Here is a 13,880-nt window from a genome sequence, read left to right as displayed (position 1 = left end):
TTCTGACTTTCTCATAATACTGAGTTTATATCTCGCAATTCTGACTTTCTCATAATACTGAGTTTATATCTCGCAGTTCTAACTTTCTCGTAATACTGAGTTTATATCTCGCAATTCTGACTTTCTTATAATTCTGAGTTTATATCTCGCAATTCTGACTTTCTCATAATACTGAGTTTATATCTCGCAATTCTGACTTTCTCGTAATACTGAGTTTATATCTCGCAATTCTGACTTTCTCGTAATTCTGATTTTATATCTCGCAATTCTGACTTTCTCGTAATGCTGAGTTTATATCTCGCAATTCTGACTTTCTCATAATTCAGATTTTATATCTCGCAATTCTGACTTTCTCATAATACTAAGTTTGTCTCACAATTATCACTTTCTCGCAATTCAGATTTTTCTCGCAATTCTGACTTTTAAGAAAACTGTAGACTTTTAAGAGAAATATTTTTCCATGTGTCACGTTACACCACAGCGCTGAACTCCTATCAAACCCAGAACATCTGTTTAATATTCATTAATATGCTAATGAGGAGTGTGACTGTGATGTACTTGGCATTATTGAGTTTCTCTTCGTCTGTCAGGTCTTCTGCCTTGAGAAGGTCGTAGCGGATGGAGCCGGGCTGGATGGCGTCAATCAGGTCCAGGACCGGCATGCTGCTGCTTATGGATCCGTCCTGCAGAATCATAACAGAAGAGGTAAGTTCTGATACGGACGGAACATGTGTTTTTCTTCACGGTGAGCGTGAGCTGCTTACTTTAAAGCCGCTGATGGTGCCTTTGCCGGCCTGTGTGAGTGCGTCGTTAACCCAGATCACGATGGTGTCGTCGATGACCTTCTGCCCGTCGCCCAGATCCTCCAGGATGTTGAGTGTGTATCTGCAGACAGAAGATGAGCGAGACCTTCAGCAGGCGTGTGGATCTCAAGCGGATGATCTTGAGTGACTGTGTTTGTGTGGATCTGAAGCGTATGATCACGTGTTTGCGTGTCTGACCTCCTCATGAGCTGCCAGAGCAGAGCGAGCGTCAGTTTCCGATTGCCTTCGTTCAGATCCTGACCAGCGATTCCCACCAGAGAGAACTTGGCCTCCTTCTTCCCCAGCTCCACTGCGTAGTTACAGTTCTCCAGCTGCAATCCACAATAATCCAGTTATACACGTGTGTGTGAGAGAGAGTGTGTGTGAGTGAGAGCGAGAGAGAGAGAGAGAGAGAGTGTGTGTGAGTGTGTGAGAGAGAGAGAGAGTGTGTGTGTGTGTGAGAGAGAGAGAGAGAGAGAGTGTGTGTGAGAGAGAGAGAGAGAGAGAGAGAGAGTGTGTGTGAGTGTGTGAGAGAGAGAGAGAGTGTGTGTGTGTGTGAGAGAGAGAGAGAGAGAGAGTGTGTGTGAGAGAGAGAGAGAGAGAGAGAGAGAGTGTGTGTGAGTGTGTGAGAGAGAGAGAGAGTGTGTGTGTGTGTGAGAGAGAGAGAGAGAGAGAGTGTGTGTGAGAGAGAGAGAGAGAGAGAGAGAGAGTGTGTGTGAGTGTGTGAGAGAGAGAGAGAGTGTGTGTGTGTGTGAGAGAGAGAGAGAGAGAGAGTGTGTGTGAGAGAGAGAGAGAGAGAGAGAGAGAGTGTGTGTGAGTGTGTGAGAGAGAGAGAGAGTGTGTGTGTGTGTGAGAGAGAGAGAGAGAGAGAGTGTGTGTGAGAGAGAGAGAGAGAGAGAGAGAGAGTGTGTGTGAGTGTGTGAGAGAGAGAGAGAGTGTGTGTGTGTGTGAGAGAGAGAGAGAGAGAGAGTGTGTGTGAGAGAGAGAGAGAGAGAGAGAGAGAGTGTGTGTGAGTGTGTGAGAGAGAGAGAGAGTGTGTGTGTGTGTGAGAGAGAGAGAGAGAGAGAGTGTGTGTGAGAGAGAGAGAGAGAGAGAGAGAGAGTGTGTGTGAGTGTGTGAGAGAGAGAGAGAGTGTGTGTGTGTGTGAGAGAGAGAGAGAGAGAGAGTGTGTGTGAGAGAGAGAGAGAGAGAGAGAGAGAGTGTGTGTGAGTGTGTGAGAGAGAGAGAGAGTGTGTGTGTGTGTGAGAGAGAGAGAGAGAGAGAGTGTGTGTGAGAGAGAGAGAGAGAGAGAGAGAGAGTGTGTGTGTGTGTGTGTGAGTGTGTGTGTGTGTGTGAGAGAGAGAGAGTGTGTGTGAGGAAAACACACTTATATGTGGATGATTGTGTGTTTGAGTTCCTGTCTGTTATTTTAGTATTATTTATATATTATTATAATTTTTATTCATATTTTGATTTAGCTTTTATTTATTTACTTTGTTAAATTTGTAGTAATTTTGTTATGTGTTTTGGTCATTTTTAGTTTTTTTCACAAACTATTACTATTTAGGTTTAATTTATTTTTATTTCATTTTTAGTGAACTACCGAACTACTAAATAGAAATAAATAAAAAAAATGTTTTTTCTTTTTAGTAGTTCAGTGCTTCAGCTTAAACTAAACGAAATTACTTATAGTTTTAGTAATACTTTAATTTAGCTTTTATTTTTATACTTTCAGTTTTCATTTTAGCAAAAGTAAAGTTAAAAGGTTATGCTAAATAAATGCTTTTGTTAAATTGCAAGCATAACTAAGTGATAAATCATGTAATCATTTATATATAAAATAATATGTTAATATTTAGTAAATTATGTATTAATTATAAATACATTTCTATATATATATATTTTTATATTACATAGAAATATTTTATAATGATAAAAACATATGTATAAAATACACTTTTTTTTTTACGTGAAGGCAGAAGTTCACGAGTCATTTCATGGGGCCTTTGAAGCGTTTCAGTGATGAGTCATGACCCTCTGTTATACTGCATTTGTACCTTTTTCATGTTGCTGCCCAGTTTGGGATACGGCGGTTTGTTGACTCTGTCCCAGTCCACAGGAACCTTGATCTTCTCATAGAGCTGGAAGATCACCAGAGCATCGGCCAGATCCCTGGAAGAACACCGAGAACACCGTGAGAGCCTGCGCCAGTGTCTCCGGCAGCGTCTGAAATCACCTCCCAGCAGGTTCTCTCCAAGCTATGAACAAACGTTCTTCCAGTAACATTAATAAACGTTTGTTCAGTTATCCCCTCTTTAATAAGGTTCGCACAAAAACATTATTCATGCTTGGTTCATGAAGTGTTTTTCTTTTGAATGTTTAACTAAACATGTCACATTAAAACATGTCACAAGCTTCTGATGGTTGAGAGAACTTTTAAAAGTAACGTTCCCATAATGTTGCAAAAAATGATACAATGGAATGTTTCTTTGAAGTTTTCTCTAATGTTCACATAACCAAGAAAAACATTTTGACAATTTGAACGTTCAGAGAACTTTTAGAAATAACGTTTTTTTTACGTTCTTTTCGTTAGCCTGGATACTAGTGCACCGTTTTCATTATCAAAGGTTTCAGACGGTGGTTTCATCATCATACTGGAAACAAAAATGCTTATTTGAATTCGGTTATGTGTAGAAATTAAAACTTCTTTGCTTTGATGTATAATGTGAAGGTCATAATACAGAAACGCACTATAGATACAGTAAATATACTGTAGAGTTAGTGATGCACCGAAATAAATTTTTTTACAGAAACACTGTAAAACAAAATTAAAAGTTTGAATTTAGCTGAAAACTCAAAATTAATTAATCAAATGTATTTACTAATCAACACTCAAATAAAAACTGAGTTGTATGCAAACATTTCAATTGCACATAAGCCAGTTTTGATACTTTTTAATGATATAATTGTTTCTACTCCAATTCGTAGTTGAATCGGTGATTGTAATAAAAACTCATATATTTAATCACATGAAATAATGAGGACAACAGATTAAGTACAAAAAATATATATGAATATGTAATGTAGTACATATATTTACCAAAAACGCTCCTCTCTAAATTTTTTTGGTTTTGTTCATTGAATGTCTTTTCTGAGGTCAGTGTGACGTCACGTGTTGTTTACTAGCTGTTTTTGACGTCTTTCTGCAGTTGAAATTGTTTACCTGTTGTAGTTTACGCACCAACACAGTCAAAACGTCAGAGAAGCGCTAATTAAACGTCAAAACTGAAAATGAATGACTGAGATTTTGGTGCATCACTCATTTCTCTTTAGCATCCACTAATGTGCTTTATTCTCTGTAGATGATCCGTCCTGGCCTGTGTTTTCTAGCGAGTACAGCGCTGCTGATGGGGTTTCTGACACTCACACGTAGAGATGATTGACGCGTGGATTGACGCCCAGTGAGTTCATCCAGTTCCTGAAGGTTCGCTCCTCTCTGGTCTCTCCTGACAAACATGAGAACATGATCAGATCAGCAGCTGAACATCATATCTGTGAATATTGATCAGCATCTCCGATTGTACTTATGAACGACTCGTTAACTGCTGAGAATGTTCGAGTTCACAAACTTTGGTATATTGGCAAATCTGAGCACTGTTTGTATTCCTCAAACATTAAATCATCAAGATAAAGATGTGCACCGACATAAGTTGTCTATTAAATGCATTAATATAAATGCCTTATATGTAGTTATATTTTGAGAGTGTGAGATTACTGGGCTCTTTTTCTCGGGAGAAACATCTGAGAAGCAGGAGACTTCAGCAAACGTCTCCATTTAATCTCACTGACGTCTAGGAGAAACAGCTGAAATATTAGAGAGGTCTTAAAGTGACAGTCCAGCTAAAAGTGATCATCTACTCTCCTTCACGTCGCTCCAAACCTGTATGACTTTTTGAAGGATGTTGGGAATCAAACCATTTCACTTATAAACTGTTTGGTCAAAATAGAGAGTAAATGATGGACTCACCCTCAATAGAGCTCCAGTCGATGTCCTGGTTCTCGGGCTTCTTCAGAGCCGGGTACTTGTTGAAGAGATTGGCTACGTAGGCCAGGTTGAGTTTGGGGTTTCCGCGGACCACGTCTGTGGCCGTGACGAACTGTCGGCAGCCGAGCCGGTCGGCCTGTACCAGCATGCACTCGGCTCTCTTCAGGTCGTCTTTCTCCTGTTACGATAGGAGTTTTAATGAAGTGCTGTCTGAATGTGTGCACGTGATGATGTGTTGAGGAGGTGTTTCCTCACCCGTATTCCAGATATGTCGATCGGGATGGCCGGGATGCCCTCCTCGTCTCCTTTGGGTGCCACCTGGTTCAGGATGTTGTAATAGGCCTTGGAGTCCTACAGACAACAGCTGAAGGTGAGGTTATGAGTGCGCTGTCTCCATCTCGGTGTGTGTTTCAACATATTTACCTCCAGAGAACAGCTTCATTTACATTGTTAATCACAGTGTGAACTAGAGTTGCTCATGACAAAATGTTAAAAGTTGAGGACGGTGCTCCTCTGGTACTACTCGGTGACTTCAGCATGCACCTGGAAAAACCCCAGGCTGCTGACTTCAACTCTGCTTGCCTCATTCGGCCTCAAGCGAGTGTCTACTACAGCTACTCACAAGTCAGGTAGCCAATTAGACCTTATCTACACACGCTACTGTGCCACTGACAACACTTTAGTCTCTCCTCCTTCTCTCCACTCTCAGAGGCAGACGTTTCCAAACTTATCCTTTCCAGTCATCCTACTACGTGCCCGCTTGATCCTATCCCCACTCACCTCCTTCAGGCCATTTCTTCTTCATTTATACCTGCGCTCACTCACATTATCAACACCTCTCTTCACGCTGGTACATTTCCCACAGCATTTAAGCAGGCTCGGGTAACCCCACTGTTTAAGAAGCCCTCTCTAAATCCAAAACTACAGACATCCCTTCTTCCATTCATTGCAAAGACACCTAAGTACTCATCTTGCTGGATCTGTCTGCTGCTTTTGATCCAGTTAACCACCAGATCCTCCTGTCCACCCTCATGAAGATGGGTATCTCAGGAACTGCACTCCAGTGGTTCAAGTCTTACCTCTCAGGTAGGTCCTTCAGGGTGTCTTGGAGGGGTGAGGTTTCTAAGTCATAACCTCTTGCTACTGGGGTTCCTCAAGGCTCAGTGCTTGGACCGCTTATCTTCTCCATCTACATGTCGTCATTAGGATCTGCCATTCAGAAACATGGCTTTTCTTATCACTGCAATGCTGATGACACTAAACTCTACTTCTCATTCCAACCAGATGATCCAACGGTAGCTGTTGGCATCTGACAAACATTTCTAGCTGGATGAATGTTCATCACTTTCAACTCATCCTTGCTAAGACAGAACTGCTCAAGGTCTCAGCCAACCCAGCACTTCATCACAACTTCTCTATACAGCTAGGTTCGTCAACCATAACTCCTTCTAGGACAGCCAGGAACCTTGGAGTTGTGATGGATGATCAGCTAAGCTTCACAGACCATATTGCTACAACAGTCCGGTCCTGCAGGTTTGCCTTATACAACATTAGGAAGATTAGACCTTTCCTATCGGAGCAGGCCGCACAACTCCTTGTCCAAGCTCTTGTTTTCTCCAGACTGGACTATTGTAATGCTCTCTTGGTGGGCCTTCTGGCATGCACTATCAAGCCTCTGCAACTGATCCAGAATGCTGCGGCAAGAGTGGTCTTCAACGAGCCGAAGAGAGCCCACGTCACACCTCTCTTCTCTCGTCTTCCGATAGCCGCTCGCATCAAATAGTTCAGACTTATGCGCTCTCCAGAAGCTTGTGTTCTGCAAGTGAAGGTTGTGCCCAAAGAGGCACAAAATCACTCTCACAGACCTTTTCCTGGACCGTTCCCAGCTGGTGGAACGACTTGCCGATCTCAATTCGAGCAGCTGAGTATTTCAAAAATCATCTATAGACACATCTTTTTCGCCAGCACCTGACCAATTAATACTAGCACTTACCTATTCTATTCTATTCTAATGTAATTGTAAATGTAAAAATTTAAAAGCCTTAAAGTTGAAAATTATTTTCAAATCTTGAGTTTGTGAGCTTTAAGGTCATGGATACTGTTGTTAGGGTGTTACTATTACCACGGTTGTTGCGATAGATAGATAGATAGATAGATAGATAGATAGATAGATAGATAGATAGATAGATAGATAGATAGATAGATAGATAGATAGAGCGAGACATCATGCCTGGGGTTGGTTCTGAAGTGTTTTTATGTTCTGCTACAGTAAAGCATCTTCACTTACCTTGATGTCAGAGCTGAAGTTGTTGATCTTGGAGCAGCCGGCCTCCTCCAGGTGATAGTTAGCCCAGCGCAGCAGCAGCTCCTCAGGAGACAGCTTGACCAGATCCTCCAGACTCTCTCCGTCCCTGAGCAGAGCGATCAGCGCTGCACACACACACACACACACACACACACACACACACACACGTGATCATGTGACTCTCGTAATGTCTGAATGTCATTCATTAGATCAGCACACGTGTCATTTACTCTAAAGAAAGATGCAAACTCAGAATGTTCCCTAATGTTGTTAGTATTTGGTTCTTGATTTAACCAAATAATGATGTTCCAGGAATGTTCTTTTTTTTATATTAGTATTTCTTACAACCATAAAATAATGTTCCCAGAACATTGCAGGGAGGTTTTTTTAGACAACAATAAAATAAACAGAACATTCCTTAATGGTGGTTTTTAGCTTTATATCACAACCATATAATAACGTTCACTCGTGGTTGTTTTTTGGTTTTATTTGTAGAACTATAAAATAATTTATACAGAATGTTCTCTAATGGTTACATTTAGGTTTTATTTTTACAGTCATATAATAACTTACACAGAACATTCTCTATTTTATAGCTTTTCCTGGACCGTTCCCAGCTGGTGGAACGACTTGCCGATCTCAATTCGAGCAGCTGAGTATTTCAAAAATCATCTATAGACACATCTTTTTCGCCAGCACCTGACCAATTAATACTAGCACTTACCTATTCTATTCTATTCTAATGTAATTGTAAATGTAAAAATTTAAAAGCCTTAAAGTTTAAAATTATTTTCAAATCTTGAGTTTGTGAGCTTTAAGGTCATGGATACTGTTGCTAGGGTGTTACTATTACCACGGTTGTTGCGATAGATAGATAGATAGATAGATAGGGCGAGACATCATGCCTGGGGTTCAGTCTGAAGTGTTTTTATGTTCTGCTACAGTAAAGCATCTTCACTTACCTTGATGTCAGAGCTGAAGTTGTTGATCTTGGAGCAGCCGGCCTCCTCCAGGTGATAGTTAGCCCAGCGCAGCAGCAGCTCCTCAGGAGACAGCTTGACCAGATCCTCCAGACTCTCTCCGTCCCTGAGCAGAGCGATCAGCGCTGCACACACACACACACACACACACACACACACACACACACGTGATCATGTGACTCTCGTAATGTCTGAATGTCATCACACACACACACACACACACACACGTGATCATGTGACTCTCGTAATGTCTGAATGTCATTCATTAGATCAGCACACGTGTCATTTACTCTAAAGAAAGATGCAAACTCAGAATGTTCCCTAATGTTGTTAGTATTTGGTTCTTGATTTAACCAAATAATGATGTTCCAGGAATGTTCTTTTTTTTATATTAGTATTTCTTACAACCATAAAATAATGTTCCCAGAACATTGCAGGGAGGTTTTTTTAGACAACAATAAAATAAACAGAACATTCCTTAATGGTGGTTTTTAGCTTTATATCACAACCATATAATAACGTTCACTCGTGGTTGTTTTTTGGTTTTATTTGTAGAACTATAAAATAATTTATACAGAATGTTCTCTAATGGTTACATTTAGGTTTTATTTTTACAGTCATATAATAACTTACACAGAACATTCTCTATTTTATAGTTGTTGAAATAAAACCTAAAAATAACTATTAGGAAATGTTCTGTATAACTTAATGGTTATCTTTAGGTTTTAATTTTACAACCATAAAATAAATAATGGTTATTTTTAGGGTAACGTTCTGCAAACCTAGAAAGAAAATTCTATATTTTTTAAAGCCAAAAATTATAATATTGTCGTCATTTACTCACCCTTCACATTGTTTTAAATCTGTACGAGTTTGTTTATTCTGCTGAGCATCAAAGAAGAGATTTTGCAGAATGTTGGTAACCAAAGAGTTGACGGTAGCCATTGACTTCCATAGTAAGAAAAAAAAATACTATGGAAGTCAATGGCTACCGTCGAGTGAATGATTACCAACATTCTGCAAAATCTCTTCTTTTATGCTCAGCAGAATAAAGAAACTCATTCAGGTGTGTGTGTGAGTGTGCGCGTGTGAGTGTCTGAGTGTGTCTGTCTCTCTGTCTGTGTCTGTGTCTCTGTGTGTGTGTGTGTGTGTGTGTCTGTGTCTCTGTGTGTGTGTGTGTGTGTGTGTCTGTGTCTCTGTGTGTGTGTGTGTGTGTGTGTCTGTGTCTCTGTGTGTGTGTGTGTGTGTGTGTCTGTGTCTCTGTGTGTGTGTGTGTGTGTGTGTCTGTGTCTCTGTGTGTGTGTGTGTGTGTGTGTCTGTGTCTCTGTGTGTGTGTGTGTGTGTGTGTCTGTGTCTCTGTGTGTGTGTGTGTGTGTGTGTCTGTGTCTCTGTGTGTGTGTGTGTGTGTGTGTCTGTGTCTCTGTGTGTGTGTGTGTGTGTGTGTCTGTGTCTCTGTGTGTGTGTGTGTGTGTGTGTCTGTGTCTCTGTGTGTGTGTGTGTGTGTGTGTCTGTGTCTCTGTGTGTGTGTGTGTGTGTGTGTCTGTGTCTCTGTGTGTGTGTGTGTGTGTGTGTCTGTGTCTCTGTGTGTGTGTGTGTGTGTGTGTCTGTGTCTCTGTGTGTGTGTGTGTGTGTGTGTCTGTGTCTCTGTGTGTGTGTGTGTGTGTGTGTCTGTGTCTCTGTGTGTGTGTGTGTGTGTGTGTCTGTGTCTCTGTGTGTGTGTGTGTGTGTGTGTCTGTGTCTCTGTGTGTGTGTGTGTGTGTGTGTGTGTGTGTGTCTGTCTGTCTGTCTGTCAGTGTGAGTGTCTGTGTCTGTGTGCGCGTGTGTGTCTGTCTGTCTGTGTGAGTGTGTGAGTGTCTGGGTCTGTGTGAGTGTGAGCGCGCATGTGAGTGTGTGTGTCTGTCTGTCTGTCTGTGTGTGTGTGTGCGCGCATGTGAGTGAGTGTCTGGGTCTGTGTGAGTGTGAGTGTGTGTGTCTGTCTGTCTGTCTGTGTGTGTGTGTGTGTCTGTCTGTCTGTCTGTGTGTGTGTGTGCGCGCATGTGAGTGTGTGTGTGTGTTTATGTGAGGTGAGTGTGTGTGTGTGTGTGTGTTTATGTGAGTGAGTGAGTGAGTGAGTGAGTGTTTGCGCGTGAGTGTCTGTGAGGTCAGTGTGAGTGTGTGTGAGTGTGAATGTGCGCGTGAGTATCTGTGTGTGTCTGTAAGGTCAGTGTGTGTGTGTGTGATGGTTTTGTAGTAATTTGTACCTTCATTCCTACTAATTTCGATGTCGGCGAACAGGCCGATTTTGATGACTTGCCACAGGAGCCCCAGCACTAAATGCTGCCTGCCCTCTTTCAGGTCCTGTCTGTGTGAGTGTGTGAGTGTCTGGGTCTGTGTGAGTGTGAGTGTGTGTGTCTGTCTGTCTGTCTGTGTGTGTGTGTGTGCGCGCATGTGAGTGTGTGTGTGTGTTTATGTGAGGTGAGTGTGTGTGTGTGTGTGTGTGTGTTTATGTGAGTGAGTGAGTGAGTGAGTGAGTGTTTGCGCGTGAGTGTCTGTGAGGTCAGTGTGAGTGTGTGTGAGTGTGAATGTGCGCGTGAGTATCTGTGTGTGTCTGTAAGGTCAGTGTGTGTGTGTGTGATGGTTTTGTAGTAATTTGTACCTTCATTCCTACTAATTTCGATGTCGGCGAACAGGCCGATTTTGATGACTTGCCACAGGAGCCCCAGCACTAAATGCTGCCTGCCCTCTTTCAGGTCCTCTGCTCCGATGTTCACCACGTGGCAACCGATGGCGGAGGCAGAGTTCAGCGCGAGGTTCAGATTCTCCTGCACATTTAAAGATGAGCATCAGCATTAAACTCCAATAGATCAGCAGTGTGTGAAAGACTCCAGTGTTTGTGGGCTGACCTGGATGGTGAAGGGCGTCAGCTTCTTCTTGTTGATGGTTCTCTCGTCGATAGTGTCCGGCACTGACAGGTTGATCATTTTACTGTGAACAGAGCATAAACTCATGTGTCTGACGAGTGAAATCTTGAACATGAAGGTGTGTTAACGCTGTAGTACCAGAGCACGAGGCCGTCGCCCACCGCGGTGAACAGATCATTGGAGCTGGGATCCATGGGGACAACATGCTGGCAGTCCGGATCCTTCTCCAGCGCTTTATTGATCCAGTTCACGAACGCCACCTTCTCCTCCTCTGCACACGGCACAGACCATTCATTTAGTTATAAAGCATTGTGGAACATTGGTCTGAAGTGTTTCTAAAACGCTGAAATGTTCTTCTTGTGATTAGAACGTTATTTAAAGGTTACAAAAACGTTTCTTAAATGTTCTACTAACTTTATTTTTTTACCCAAGATATAATGTTATTTGAATATTTTTTTATATTAAAAAAATATTAAAATGTCCAGGTTTTTTTGTTGCGATTAGAACGTTATTTAAAGGTTACAAAAATGTTTCTTAAACGTTCTACACATTTTTTTTTTTTACCCAAAATGTAACATTGTTTTTAATTATTTATTTTTTTTATTATAGTTTTTTAATAGTCTAAGAACGTTAAAATGTCCAGTTTTCTTGTTGGGATTAGAACATTTCCTCCAACGTTCTACTAACTTTATTTTCACACAAAATATAACATTATTGAAACATTTATTTTTAATATTCTAAGAACGTTAATGTCCAGGTTTCTTGTCGTGATTAGAATGTTATTTAAAAATGACTAAAACCTTTCTTAAATGTTCTACTTATTTATTATTTACGTTATTTGAATGTTTATTTTTAAGAACATTTTCTCTCAACATTATGAGAGCGTTCATCAAGTGCTAATAATATTTCATTATTATATGAATAATGCTTATCATTGCTCTTTTGTTGGTTTTGATGGCTTCTGTTGCTCATCTGTAAGCTGCTTTGGATAAAAGCATCTGCTAAATGACTGAATGTAATGTAAGAATGATTTCTCCTAGCATTTATATAGTTGTGAGAGTTGTGAGAAGGTTGTGTGTTGTCTGTTATCAGAGGGATGTGGTGTGTAAAGCTGGTTTTGTGTGATTGTTCTGCAGTGTGTTGGTCTCACCGGAGTACGAGTGCTGCGTTCCAGACTGTTCCGAGGTTCCAGCCACTGAATAGATGCCCTCCTTCTTATTAATGGCTTTACGGAAGGTCTTGGCCACTTCTGAGCTCTTCAGGTCACGGACCACCTGAGACAGAAGACCGACGGATGGAGAAGCCTTTAGTTTCTAAAGTCGCTCGTAGCTAGAGCCTCAGCAGCAGGGCTGTTACACTCCACTAACACTAACACTACAACTCAACCCAACCTCCAACTCAACTCAACCCAACCTCCAACTCAACTCAACCCAACCTCCGACTCAACTCGACCTCCAACTCAACTCACAAACTCAACCCACAAACTCAACCTCCAACTCAACCTCCAACTCAACCCACAAACTCAACCTCCAACTCAACCTCAACTCAACCCTCAACCCAACCCTCAACCCAACCCTCAACCCAACCCTCAACTCAACCCTCAACTCAACCCTGCAGTCGCTCGCAGCTAGAGCCTCAGCAGCAGGGCTGTTACACTCCACTAACACTAACACTACAACTCAACCCAACCTCCAACTCAACTCAACCCAACCTCAGACTCAACTCGACCTCCAACTCAACTCACAAACTCAACCCACAAACTCAACCTCCAACTCAACCCACAAACTCAACCTCCAACTCAACCCACAAACTCAACCCACAAACACAACCCACAAACTCAACCTCTACCTCACCTCACAAACTCAACTCACAACTCAACCACTCACAACTCAACCACTCACAACTCAACCACTCACAACTCAACCACTCACAACTCAACCACTCACAACTCAACCACTCACAACTCAACCTCCAACAACTCAACAACTCACAACTCAACCTCCAACTCAACCTCCAACTCAACCTCCAACTCAACCCTCAACTCAACCCTCAACTCAACCCTCAACTCAACCCTCAACTCAACCCTCAACCCAACCCTCAACACAACCCTCAACACAACCCTCAACACAACCCTCAACTCGCAACACCTGGAATAAAGTAAACCTGAAAATAACATGCCTTCTATTTCAGCTGCTTCTCAAGGCAGCATTTCTCATTTTAATAGAGTTTAACTTGGTGTACTTAAATAACTAAAGCTAAAACTGAAATAAAAATTTAAATAAAAAAATGTTTCAGATATATATATATTTTTTAAAAACTAGCCTACTAAAAGGGACAATAGCAAACAACAAAATTACTAAAACTTTAACAAAAAGTACATTAAAATGGAAGATATAAAAATAAAAACAACTTCTGGAATCATAAAATGATTAATTAATTTACTTACAGTATATCAACACTTCCTGTTTCTTTTATAATATAATAATAAAAGAAACAGGAAGTGTTGATATACTGTAAGTAATCAACCCTCAACTCGCAACACCTGGAATAAAGTAAACCTGAAAATAACATGCCTTCTATTTCAGCTGCTTCCCAAGGCAGCATTTCTCATTTTAATAGAGTTTAACTTGGTGTACTTAAATAACTAAAGCTAAAACTGAAATAAAAATTTAAATAAAAAAATGTTTCAGATATATATATTTTTATAAAAACTAGCCTACTAAAAGGGACAATAGCAAACAACAAAATTACTAAAACTTTAACAAAAATGTACATTAAAATGGAAGATATAAAAATAAAAACAACTTCTGGAATCATAAAATTATTAATTAATTTACTTACAGTATATCAACACTTCCTGTTTCTTTT

At 40.9% G+C, this 13,880-nt stretch overlaps 1 protein-coding gene across 2 annotated transcripts in view; it reads right to left on the bottom strand.

Moving 5' to 3' along the window:
* The window catches only part of lcp1 (lymphocyte cytosolic protein 1 (L-plastin)), a 22,809-nt gene that overhangs the window by 5,329 nt on the left and 3,600 nt on the right, over positions 1-13,880 (bottom strand). For both annotated transcript variants that reach the window (XM_016259142.1, XM_016259143.1), the window contains exons 4-15: positions 12,163-12,286; positions 11,151-11,283; positions 10,995-11,076; positions 10,748-10,913; positions 8,095-8,237; positions 5,083-5,178; positions 4,810-5,005; positions 4,210-4,288; positions 2,840-2,954; positions 1,002-1,135; positions 765-885; positions 559-683 (exon numbers count right to left, since the gene is read on the bottom strand). In XM_016259142.1, the coding sequence (XP_016114628.1) occupies positions 559-683; positions 765-885; positions 1,002-1,135; positions 2,840-2,954; positions 4,210-4,288; positions 4,810-5,005; positions 5,083-5,178; positions 8,095-8,237; positions 10,748-10,913; positions 10,995-11,076; positions 11,151-11,283; positions 12,163-12,286 (1,514 nt within the window). The remainder of the gene's footprint in view (positions 1-558; positions 684-764; positions 886-1,001; positions 1,136-2,839; positions 2,955-4,209; positions 4,289-4,809; positions 5,006-5,082; positions 5,179-8,094; positions 8,238-10,747; positions 10,914-10,994; positions 11,077-11,150; positions 11,284-12,162; positions 12,287-13,880) is intronic.

This window comes from Sinocyclocheilus grahami, unplaced genomic scaffold (assembly GCF_001515645.1).
Source record: "Sinocyclocheilus grahami isolate Dianchi unplaced genomic scaffold, SAMN03320097.WGS_v1.1 scaffold1799.1, whole genome shotgun sequence".
Lineage (NCBI taxonomy): Eukaryota > Metazoa > Chordata > Actinopteri > Cypriniformes > Cyprinidae > Sinocyclocheilus > Sinocyclocheilus grahami.
The sequence above is the reverse complement of the archived record's forward strand: the minus strand, read 5'-3'. Positions and strand labels throughout refer to the sequence as shown.